This window comes from Vigna unguiculata, chromosome 6 (genome assembly GCF_004118075.2).
Source record: "Vigna unguiculata cultivar IT97K-499-35 chromosome 6, ASM411807v1, whole genome shotgun sequence".
NCBI classification, from domain to species: domain Eukaryota; kingdom Viridiplantae; phylum Streptophyta; class Magnoliopsida; order Fabales; family Fabaceae; genus Vigna; species Vigna unguiculata.
The window spans coordinates 18276292-18289215 of NC_040284.1; the positions used below are offsets into that span (position 1 = coordinate 18276292).

General features: G+C 30.9%; 3 protein-coding genes across 3 annotated transcripts; 2 read left to right on the plus strand and 1 right to left on the minus strand.

Moving 5' to 3' along the window:
* The first annotated feature begins 4944 nt into the window (after positions 1-4944).
* Positions 4945-6365, plus strand: LOC114187007 (UDP-glycosyltransferase 79B30-like). The gene has a single exon (XM_028075107.1). The coding sequence runs from the start codon at positions 5016-5018 to the stop codon at positions 6219-6221; it is 1206 nt and encodes a 401-aa protein (XP_027930908.1). The 5' UTR covers positions 4945-5015; the 3' UTR covers positions 6222-6365.
* Positions 6366-6991: 626 nt separating this feature from the next.
* Positions 6992-7803, plus strand: LOC114187260 (putative lipid-transfer protein DIR1). The gene is made up of 2 exons (XM_028075454.1): positions 6992-7419; positions 7513-7803. The coding sequence occupies exons 1-2, from the start codon at positions 7113-7115 to the stop codon at positions 7518-7520; spliced, it is 315 nt and encodes a 104-aa protein (XP_027931255.1). The 5' UTR covers positions 6992-7112; the 3' UTR covers positions 7521-7803.
* A 112-nt stretch (positions 7804-7915) lies between these two features.
* Positions 7916-12924, minus strand: LOC114187258 (sodium/hydrogen exchanger 4). The gene is made up of 14 exons (XM_028075453.1): positions 12582-12924; positions 12012-12130; positions 11834-11931; positions 11672-11731; positions 11507-11553; positions 11228-11419; positions 10556-10602; positions 10394-10460; positions 10028-10128; positions 9850-9951; positions 9236-9386; positions 9075-9137; positions 8752-8835; positions 7916-8541 (listed from the first exon to the last, which is right to left on the minus strand). Exons 1-14 carry the CDS (start codon positions 12747-12749, stop codon positions 8257-8259), a joined length of 1584 nt encoding a protein of 527 aa, XP_027931254.1. The 5' UTR covers positions 12750-12924; the 3' UTR covers positions 7916-8256.

Genomic DNA, 12924 nt, shown 5'->3' on the forward strand with positions numbered 1-12924 from the left:
ATATATATATATATATATATATATATATATATATATATATATATATATATATATATATACGAGGAAAAGTCTTTTTTTTTCTACATTTAATTTTTAATTTTACCTTTTAAATAAAAATAGTTAATTTATTAATATTATGTGATTATTTGTTTAATTTAACCATTTTTTTTATTTGATTATTTTTTTAAACTTAACCATTATAAATGAAAATTAATTATAGTAAAATAAAAATTATTTTTATTTAATTTTATAATATAATAATAATAATTATTATTATAATTTAATTATTTTTTATTATCAAAAATAGTAAATACAATATTTTACTAATTTATATAAAACATTTAAAATTATTCTTTTCGTTCCTATTTTCATTCAAAAGTATCAAATAGTCTTAATTTGATATCGATTTTTGAAAAGATAATGCAATTTTGTCTTTTTTTTGTTAAATTTCTTAAATCAGTAAAAGAGTAATTTAACCAAAATTTTGACAATCCTGAAATATACACCAATGAGATCTGAATCCATCAACTAGTGGCGGAACTTGAACACAAATTTTAGGGGGGCCAAATTATATTTGTTATATATAAATTATTTTTTTTAATTAAAAAATTTCAGTTTTTTAGATATTTTTTTATTCAAAACAAACACTCATGACAATAGAATCCAAACAATATGACAATAAATATATATATGAAAGAGTAACATAAAGTTTATCATCAACAATAATATATTAAGAAAGAGTTACCTTATATGTATTACCAAATTTGAAGACGTTTTCCCGGATCACGTTCTAAAGCATTTTCAAATTCTTTATATGTAACTTTAGGAACCTTAGAGAGTTGTTTTTCGTTTTCTTCAATTTTTGGATTCTCATAAAGTTTCTCAATTTTAGATGACGTAGATGCATTTTTTTTCATCTTCATCACAAGTCTTCCTCTTGAAAAAAAAGAATCAAATTCTTTTACTCTTTGCCATAATTTTTCTAATATAAATTTGTCACCTCTCACCTATTTATAAAAAGATAAAATTATGAATACCCCATTAAATCTTAAAAGCAAGACTTAATATTTTAAGAAAACTAATAACTGATTAGCTTCCCTTACCTTATAGTAGAGTACTAATCTTGCTCTCCCTTACACAACTTCAAAGCCTAAAATAACTTTAGCTACATAAATAAGAGGTTGATAAACAATTAGAGCATGATTTTATGAGGTTTAAGAGATTGAGATATGCCTAGAGCGTAGAAAAGTCTCATATAAGAATAAAATATATTGTTTCGAAAAAAAAAGGATAAAAATGAACTTATTCAAAAGAAAAAATTGTTCGGCCCAAAATATTCCTTAACTCCTCAATCTTGTCGTAGTACAATTTGATTTTGAAAATAATAAAGAATTGATGGTAAAAATTGAGATGGAAATAAGAGAAGAAAAAGAGATGGAGACATAAAAAAGATAGAAGCCAAATGAAAAAGTATAAAAAAATATAATAGAGAGAAAAAACATAATTGTTAAATTAAAAAAAAAACTTTTTCAAACTAAATTAATATAAATAAAGTAATAATATATAAATATATTTTTTCAAAATATATAAAAAATAAAATAAAATAAAAATCATTGAAATTAATATAAATATAGTAAAAATATATAAATATTATTTTTTAAATATGTAAAAAATAAAGTAAAAAAAAAATCAATGGGGGAGCTACGGCTCCCTTCTGTCATGTCTATGTTCCGCCAGTGCCATCAACATAAGACAATAAGACATTGACATCACTTTCAACTAAAAACCTTAAGACAATGAATTTATGAGTCTTCATCCTTATATAGTGTTATACTCTCTCATTTATAGCCAATGTGGGACTTAGACTCACACTTGGATTCCTAACAATCTTCTCCTTAAGGGCGAGTCCCTTCAACCACATTGGTATGCTCCCCCTTCATCGGAAGCATTCCCAACCACGAGTATCCCTTCTCGTACCGCCGTTCATCTTTAACGGGACACACTTACCTCGAACCCTTGTCAGGAAGACTTTCGATACAGAGACGTTCACTTTTCTAAGCCGATTTTAACCATTAACTCTGATACCACTTGTTTGGTCTATAGGTCGATGATCTTTATTAACGATGATAAATAGTTCTACTCTCTCATTTCTAACCAATGTGAAATTCCTAACAATATATATTTAAAACACAATCTTTATTAATTAAGGTTATAAAAGTATATAAGACAAAAACGAAAAGAAAAGTGAGCATTGTTTATGATGGATGCTAGGTGGAACCAAAATTTTGGATTTTTATTTATTTTTTATATCTGAATTGCTGTCATTTGACTTTTCCTTTCAAATTTGTGAACATGTTTACTTTATGTCTATATTTTAATAGTAACAAGAAGTAAAACAACCCTATACCGAATTCTTTGAATGTCACCATTCTTTAGTCGATTCATAGTTGTCATGATGTATATGAGGTGAATTCAATAAAGTCTTGAACTTAGGAATAATCTATCAATTGAATAAGAATTTTAAATCAAGATTTTTATACAAGAACCAGCATAAATTTTAATGAAAGATGTAGAAATACAAAAAAAAAAATGTTTAATTAAAAAGTACACAATGAAAATGTTTGAATAAGAACACATTATATTTAGTATCCTAAAGACAAGTATAAAAACAATTCATTACTTGAAGTAACTTTTCAATATAAGGATATAAGCTAGGATCATCTAAGATACTCAAATTCTCATCAAATTCATTAATTTTATTTAACTCAAGTATGAGGAATAGGTCTTTATTAGCGAGGAAATGAAAAGATTTAAAAGGAAAAACAACTAAAGAGGAATTAAAGAAAAAACAAATGAATGAAAGTATAAATTACTTAGCTTAATTCTACAAACATGGAGGTGAGGTAAAAGTTAAAAGGAAATTGCAACTCGTAATTATACATTTTCAAGAACATTCTTTCACATTTTCTAAGGAGTTTTCGAGAGATCTCATATTATTAACTTATAATATATATTGATGAAAATATTATTTTACTAAGTTGTATTTTAAAAATTAAGTTAAATTTAAAATTTAATTTTTGAAAATAGTATTAAAGTCATTCAAAATCTAATTTAATAAAATTAGTAGATCTATCGTACTACCAACAATATAAAGTTCTTATATTTTTACATTTAACTTCCTTAATTTATTAATTCTTTTTTAATTTTTTTTATATATCTTCTCTTAAGTTCATTTACTTGCTTTTCACTCTAACTCCATTTTTTTCTTTAAATATTTTATAATGCTTTTCAATATAAAATTATTCACATTATTTTATTTTTTCAAATATGAATAACAAAATGAGATACTCTTAACTTCTTGAATGTAGTTAATTTAATTATAAATAATATAATAATATCACACACTCTTTCATACAAAATGACTACTTAAGTTCCTAATACACTTTTTAGTATTTTTGTACTATTTTATAATTTATCACTCCATCTTACGTATATTTTACTTTGAAATTTAAAACTCTTTCATAATACTGTTTTCAAGAGTTGTCTCGAAAGATTAAAGGAAATAAATATATTTAAATTGTCATCTTAACTCTTAAGCAATATGTTACTTTCATTATCACAAAAACATCCATATACAGTAAAATAAAATAGATAACATTTGATTTAAAATAATAAACGAATTTAATTTTTTTACTAAACACCAGTTCTTATAAATTAATTAAAATTTTTCGAGGCTATTAGATATACCAAAATACATATTTATTACTTAAGCATCCATATACAAGAAGATAAAATAGATACACCTTTAATTTAAAATAATAAACGAATTGAATTTGTCTGCTAAAGAACAGTACCTATAAACTAAACAAACGTTACTCTCATTCATTTATTATACGTGCTTTCACACCTTTATTCTTTATTTCTATTAATGTTTCTCTACGAACTTAGTTGAAGTCACGAAGTGACATTTAAGAATTCCCAGAATATAGGTTAGAAATTCACAGTTACAAATAATAACTATTTAACAAGCAGAGAATAATTGTATTTGCAATTGGTTGATTTAATTATATAGGTGATTAGTTATTGGCTATTTAATCTCCTATGTATCATAAATTAATATATTACTACATTAAGCATATATTACTTACACTATAAAAAAATAAAATTATTAATAGGCTCTGACATTTTACTTTTAATATTTTTTTAACATGTTAATCAATTATCTCTTATTTATTTATGTTAATAACAAAAATCAAATAAAAATATTAAAAATATACATTAGAACGGAATTTTTAAAAATAATACAAGAAAAATGACAATAATGAAAAATAAAAAACAAAAGCAATTATAGATAATACTACACAATATCAACTTTTTAAATTAATGAATTTTTGTGACGTTTGATTGTTTGTGAGGTCCACACGCATTTACGTGGGTAGCTGTAAAACTCTTCTCTTAGGCTATAAACAATAAATACATATAGAGTGATAGACAGCGTAGAAATACCATTACTTTTCAACCACTTTTCACCAAATCTCATCATACTTTTTTCTTTTCATCTCTCTTCTATTATTAGATTCTTAACCTTATCATCCATGTTAGAATGATCAAGTGGTGGGGTTGAAAACTACAGTGAAAAATATGACTAATAAGATATTGAAATGTGTTTACATAAGAACTCGATTCTCTGACTGATAATTTGGAGTAGAAATAAGGTTAATTGATGGGATAAAAAAAAGAATAGAAGAAATTGTTGAATTAATTTTTTTCACCCAAATTATAAATAACATTACACGTGAAGCATAAATTAGGTGAAATTTTTTTCTAATTTTTTATTTATTTTAACTCTATTTCTTTTGTCTCTGCTGAAAGAAACAAGATAAGTGTCACTCACGACCATGCTTTCCATGATCTTTTTTCTTTTTCTATAAATAGGGTTTCAAACAAGTTGTTTCTCACATGTTACTTTCCTCTTAGATTTCACTGTGTCTTGTTGAATTCTACTTTTGGCCACAATGGCTTGTTCACCTTCTCTACACATAGCAATCCTCCCATGGTTTGCAAAGGAACACATCACACCATTTCTGCAACTCTCCAATAGCCTTGCAGAAAGAGGACACAAAATCTCTTTCTTCATCCCAAAGCACACACATGCATCCTTCCAACACTTCAATCACCACCCTAATCTCATCTCCTTTATCCCAATCTGTGTCCCTCAGAATCATCATCATCATGGCCTTCCCCATGTTGCTGAAGTTCCTTCTTGCACTGTCTCATTTTTTATGACTCCAATGCTCCTATGTGAGAAGGACATTGAAGTCCACCTGCTTGAGTTAAAGCCAAACGTTGTGTTCTTTGATCATGCATATTGGGTGCCAAAACCACGCTTAACTCAATGCTTAAAAATCAAGTCTTTAGTTTATCACGTTATAAGCTCTTCCTCATTGACTTTTGAATCATCATATTCACACCCTTTATCTAAAGGGCACTGCTGCAACATTGATGAACATCATCAACTGTTGCATGAACCAAAACTCCTTGCTGGATCAGGAAAACTTGATCATGGTAAAGCCATTGTTCACACTGAACGTTGTACTAACAGTATTCTAACTCAGTCTTATGCAACAGGACTCAAAGGTAGTACAGTGATTGAAGGAGCTTATGTTGATTATTATCATAGGAGGCATGTGTTGCTTGAAGGGCATGTTACTGTACCGAAAGAAGCAACTTGCCTTGTTGATGAAAATTGGGCTAAATGGCTTGGAAGTTTTGAAGCTGGCAGTGTGGTTTATTGTTCCTTTGGTAGTGAGTGCACATTGGAACCATGTCAGTTTCAGGAAGTGGTGTTGGGGCTTGAGCTATCAGGTATGCCTTTTGTTGCAGCTCTTAAACACCCTAAGGGTTTTGAGTGTGTGGAATCAGCACTTCCAAAAGGGTTTAAAGAGAGAGTTCAAGGAAGAGGGGTTGTGAGTGGTGCATATTTTCCTCACAGGTTCATTTTGGAGCACCCTTCTGTGGGGTGCTTTGTTACCCTTTGCGGACATTCTGTGTCTCTGTCTGATGCACTGGTGAACAAGTGTCAGTTAGTATTGTTGCCAAATCATGGTGAAATGGTGTTCAGTGCAAAGGTGATAGGAAACACCTTGAAGGTTGGAGTGGAAGTGGAGAAGTTGACCACTAAGATGGTTTGTTTACCAAAGAAAGTGTGTTCAAAACTCTGAAATTATGCAAAAGTGATGTTAATCTATGTTTGGCTTATCTAAGTTATAAAACAGATAAGACCCTTTATGTTGTGCCATTGATCAGTACAATTATTTGATGTTTTTATGAAATTAGAGTATATAGGCATATTTTATTTTTATATTTTTATATTACATGCAATGTATAAATCATAAGTACTTTTTTTTTTTATGAAAATGTGTTAAGATTAATGAACAGTAAAATATTGCTTTCCAGTATTTAATACCATTACATTTCCTACCACTCCATAATAGATCCAATAAAGACATAAATATGTGAGAAACCAACTTCCATTTTTAATTTAACTTTCTGAATGATTTTTCTTTTAGAATCCAAACACAGTTGGAGACACTTTTTTTTTTTTTAATTTATAATTCAAAATACTTTTTTTTTTCCCACAGTTTGTTTACTTTCGATGCATACCAATTAATCTCTTTTAAAAAATAACATGTGAGAACTAACACATGAATATAATATAGTGTCTTGTATTATGTCAAAAACTTTTTTACTTCTTTAACTAATATATCTTATTAAATATAGAAAACAACCAAATAAGGTTCAGTACAAGTTCATGCATGACCAGATTCAAACCATATTGCAATGTTCTTTTGTCCTTTCTTTTTCATAATAGCAAGTAATGAACCAGTTTATGTTTGGTTGTGTTTAAGGCCAAATCTTTAATTCTAAAAGGTAAACCAATCTCGTGAACATCCACAGAGTGGATTCACATGACACACCTAAAAGTATGTGAAACCAATACAAAATATTAATCCAACAACACTCCAAACTTCAGTGTATATAAATTAACATTTAAGGCAAAACCACAAGTGTAGATTAGACCTAGTTGCTTGGTAAACCAGGTCAAGGAGAATATGGCACATACTAGTGGCAATGTTCTGGTGCAGTGGCTACTAGCAACCTTGCTCATTGTCATGTTAGGTGGTGCCAAAGCAATTGTTTTATGTGACACAGAGTCAACTAAACTAAGTGCATGCTATGCAGCAGTTACTGGGCAATACCCTCCAAAACCAAGTCAAAAATGCTGTGATGTTGTTAAGCATTCCAATTTGCCCTGCCTTTGCAGATACAAGTCTGTCCTACCAGCATTTGGATTCAACCCCACCAATGCTTTGGCCTTGCCCAGTAAATGTGGTCTGAAAACACCACCGGAATGTAAAGGTAATAATCTTATGCCAGAGTAGAACTTTTGTTAGCATAAGCACAACTTTGACTAAATAGTGTTTCTTGATTAAATCTTCTTCATTTTTGCAGTGGTTTGAAGAATTTCTTGAGAATCACAGCCATTTTGAGCAACCTTTAGTCTCTAGTTTGCTTTCATGTGCTGTATTGATGTTGGAGAAGCTTTTAAATTGGCAGTTTGATCCCATCAAATAAATGAGTAGTTTATTTTCAATCTCTGCCTTTTGTTCTCATGTTTGCAAGGTGTGTTATGTATCAGTTTCCTATCAAGTCTATAATGGAGTTTGATGCGCTACCACTCAAAATACCAAGCCATGTATCATGTCACTTCAATCTGTAGTCTAATAAAATGTCTGTTTTTTTTTTTTTTTTTCTGAATTTAATGCACAGAAATAAATGGATCAGAACAGAAGTATTTGAATGATTTAAATGACTAGCATGTGGTCACAAAGAGGCAACAATCCAAAACAAGAGATAATGCCAGAACCACTTGCTCATGAACTTAACTAAAAAAAACTATTTTAAACAACAGGATTCATTAAATCAAACGTCTGCAGCTGCTAAAAAGCTGCAACATTCATGTCCAAAGGAAAATATACACTTCTTTGAAGATTCAAGTAAGTTCACACTCCTGTGTGATAATCCAATGACAGTTCCTTCCTTATTACTTACCATATTCCTCATTTGAGCATAAAAAGAACACTGGCAATGAATCCTCATTGCAGCTTCTCATCTTCAAAATTGGATTTAAACGAATCCTCATTTGTGCTCCAACATTCAAGTGCATCACTGATATATACATGATTTGCAGTACTGCTAGCACTGTGATTGGTTATGATGAGGTCCCCCAAAAAAAGGTCTCATGTAGGCATCATCGAATCTCCTCCAATAGTGATGTATGGTGAACACAGGACTTTCTATTAACATGGACAAACTTTCCTTTGCGCGGCTAATGTTGGTGGCTGCAGACTCCTCAAGGGATAGCAAAGGTAGATTCAAGTCCTCACTTGGTGGACCTGATTCTTCATTGATGATGTTTTTCCTTGTAGGTGCATGGGGTAGCAGATATCTCATTAATGGTTTTGTGAGAAAACCAAACACCTGCAATGACATTGGAGCTGTATCAATTACTTAAAAGCTGGACCAATTCATAAGAATGAACAAACAACGTGTGATCAAAAGGTGGATGACAGCAGATGCAAGAATTGGCTTCACTATGAAAACAGTTGAAAATTAATCTTTTTAGATCCAACTGAATTATTCTAAGCTGTTATATGTTACTTTCAGGACTGAGGGAATGCCTCAACTCACCAGTGTGCTGAAAAGCACAACAATAATGGTGTTGGTAATCATTGTTGCTTTAAGTGGATCAGAAGTAACTCCAGAATATGTGAACTGCATAAATAATAAAGAGAAAAAATCAAATGGCATCAACTTCTTAACGTATTAGTTTGATTGGTTTGTTTTATAACTGTGAGAGAAATCTGCATACACAATACAATGGTAAATAATGCCCGGTTGCAATGCTGACAGGATCATCCAACAAAAGATGAATCAGAAACTGAAATTCTTGGGATTAACACTCATTTATTTGATGAAATTTGTGTAGAACTTTGAATTTCATGCATATATACCTGTTTGAAAGCCAGAGCAATGGAGACAGCTCCCCTCATTAGCCCTGCCCACCAAACGATTATCTGGATGGTTTATCAAACATAAGAAGCCAATAAATAATCATAGATAGTTGCTCAATTAACTTAAGTTTGAGATTATCGTACAAAAAATGTTTAGTAACCTGCTGTCTAAAAGTGATGTGTGATGCTTGGTCAGAACTAGCACGTGTGTTCGTATAATTGGCAATAGCAGAGAGAGGGAAAACAAATGCAGCACGCCCAAGCAATATCAATAGGATTAAGGAACTGTATATCCCCAGCAAACTTCCGTAACTGCAGTAAGTTAGTGGACAAGAGAATCTTTATTAGAGAGGAATAAGGCTTATCATACTAATGTGATATGTTGCAATATATCTCATTATTCTTAAGAAAATTCCAGAAACACAGATGTTGCAAAACAAAGGCTTAAGATCTTGTGTGTCATAATGAAAACGACTTCAAGCTGCAGAAAATAAGGTAGCTAACATGTGGTTTCATTCATAAATCCAATTACTACCGAATGTTTCACAAATAGAAGCAGATCATACTTTACAATTAAAAATAATGTTCTCTTGATCATAATCAACTGATAAATACTTGGACATTGTTGAAACAGTGGCTGAAGTCACATTGACTTATCTATGCAGGTAGTGATACCATGCAGCACAAGAAAATGAATTAGACCATAAATTCTGCATTAATCAGTAGTAAACTCTCGATAAATATAGTTGTTTAGAGTTGTAGACAGGATTAGAACCTTAATTTAGTCATCTTCCACTTCTCAATGTCAAGGGCATCCATGCCCACATATAGGAATATGAAGGTTTCTGCAATAAATGACATTGTTGCAAACACATGCCTGAAGAGGGAAACAAATCAGGAAACCATTTAATCTGGAAATTACTGAAATTTTTGATGGATTAATTTATCCCTACCTGGTTGTGATTCTTGAAGTTTCAGTCACATTATACCATGCATAATGTGACATGAGTATTCCACAAAAGAAAACAGTGATGATTCCACTTAGATCACATAGCTGCAAGAATTTGCATTAAGATGGATAGCCAAAACAAAAAAGGAAGTTATTTCTATATTTCTGGTTTAGTTCATCTTGTAAACAAAAATAGATTGTCTTTAAACACAGATTGAAGGTTTTGGCTAAAGTTTATCTTATCTAAGTTTTACACTACATTTGCTCCTTATAAAGCCCAAATCTCCATTATCTTAGCTACTTACATGCCATTAATATCATCAATGAGAAATCAAAAAGCAGAAAAATTCTATGAGCTTCCTTCCAATACCTCTGCCAACATGTAGGATAGGTATGACATTAATATCATCAATGCAATTTCACGAACACTTGAATGTCTGCATGCGTATGCAGAGACAAACTTGTTAACGCGTACTCAAAATTTCACTTGAAAAAGCCTATGTTTTGAGAAATTTTAGAGAATGATTCATACCTTCCAAAGCATAAGGCTTTCAAGATATATGATGTGAGGAGGCCAGCCTGCATAAATATGAATTTACTTAGAGAAAGTACATGAGATGAAGAATAAGAGGGCCCCTCTGTTCCTTTGTTGTTTATACTAATTACAAAGACTAAAAATTTGTTCAAAATAAACATGCAATTTGGCTCTTACTTGATCATACCTTTCAACTAATCATGATAGGACACTACAGACATTGAAAAGCACTTTTCAGTTTTATACAGATTCCGTTCCTTCACAATTCCATGCTGACAACCAAATTTTACAATCCCAATGCTCTTTATAAAGTCATGAATTGTGTTACTTAACACAATACATTTACAAGCGTGTTATGTTATGTGCAAGTCAAGCATGGAAACAGCTTGCAAATTTCTTCCATAAAAGTCTAAGTTAAGAATGAAAACAACGTTTTGAATCAAATGTTAATTCGCTGAGACAAACTGAAAGATAAGCTAGACAAAAGCTTTGTATACTTCACTCATGAATGCTCTTTCATGCAACTGTGTAGGTAACATAAGATGCATGGGAAAGAAACACAAGCAACTAACTAAAGAAACTAAGAAGAAATTCATAAAGTCATCTGATCACCCATGAAGAGAATTATCAGGCAAAATTTGCATCCAATTTTTCATTAATGAAACTCACTAGAACTCCAAGACCAGTGCTTAACCCGAATAGATACAAGAAATCTCCAATAAACCGGAATGTCTTGCTGCTAAATTTTGAAACATCAAGCTTTTGCACTGCATTGAAGAGAACAACTGATGTGGCATCATTTACCACTCCTTCCCCAAAGACTAGGCTGTATAGTAAAGGAGTCTCATCTTGATGCAGAACCTACAACAGATACCAAATTCAGTGTTTCACAATTAAGAGCATACAAAAAGAGTTAGATGAAACACAACCATTGCCAATCTAACCAACCTGCAGGGTACAAACTGTGTCCGTTGCTGAGAAAATTGTTCCTATAGCTGAATCAAATAAAGATAAGCTTATTATGTTTCATCCAAATCTGATATATCTAAGTACATGGTTCATTTAAAACATAGTCTGTGTTTGTGCAGTATTGAAATGATGCAATGGCCTCACCAAGATAATCTTTCCCTGACAGGCCAAGCAAGTTCAACTTAGGGAATATCCACCAGCTGCCTAAATGAACCAAATACAAAGATTAAAAGGTAAATCATTCTTGAAAACTTCTCACTGTGGCAAACTACAAGGCAAGGAAAAGCTATGAGATTTCGTCATTACCGATAGTAATAACAAAGGTTGAAATGAAAACACCGATGACACCAAACATCATGATGGTTAAAAAGTTATGGAAGAATTGTTTCTTCTTCACCTGAAATCTGTCAGGAGGGTTAACTTTACAAAGAAAAGTTTTGAACCACAAGAGCTGCTTTAACTCTGATATAAGACAAACTCTTACCCTGCATTGAATATTATGGGAGGAAGGAGATATATGAAGAATAGTTCTTCATTAAATGTGAGGATGTGAGAACTCTTTCCTTTGGTGATCAACAACAGTATAATTCCAGCAATGATTCCCTACCAAGGAGAAAGATAGATGCACAAAGGCTCAATAAAAGTGTATTTAACATTAACTTTTTTTTAATAATCCTACAAAATCATCCATAAAAGTATTAGTTTGATTAGTTACTTGAACAAAAAAATATATGTTTCTAAGGAAGGACAAACAATAAGAGAAAAATAACTGTTTCCTGTTAGAACTATTTCTGAAAAACCAAAAATCACATAGAAACAAAGTACAAGGATACATGTTATTCAAGAAAGACATTTTCATTAGCAATCAAATAATGCAGCATCTTCATATAGTATCAGAGTCTTCATAAGTTATCTTTTCAACCACTATTGGTCTGTCAACAAATGATGATACATAATGGAGAGAAATGATCACGCATAGCTGATAATGGAGAGAAAGAAAACCCTAAAAACATTATAATTAGACTTCAAAAGGGGATCAGAGAATGCAGCTTACTATTATGATAGCAACTATGGATTCATTAATCCATCGATTTTCTTCAAGCAAGTGACCAATGACCAAACAAAGGCATAGAACAGCCACAAAAAGTGAAATAGGCACCACTTGAGCATGTTCACTAGCCAAATTCAAGGCACACTCAGAGATCAGACTCAGTGGTACCATACCTCCGTATTGTTCTTTCTAATTAGTAAATTTCTATAATAATGGTACTCTCGCACAACTCATTTCACTAGTTCATATACATAATAATGAATATAAAGCTAACTTTGATGGAAAACACAGAATAACTAAATATATAAACTCAATTGTTGTTGTTGTGTGTTGTTCTAGCTTTGAT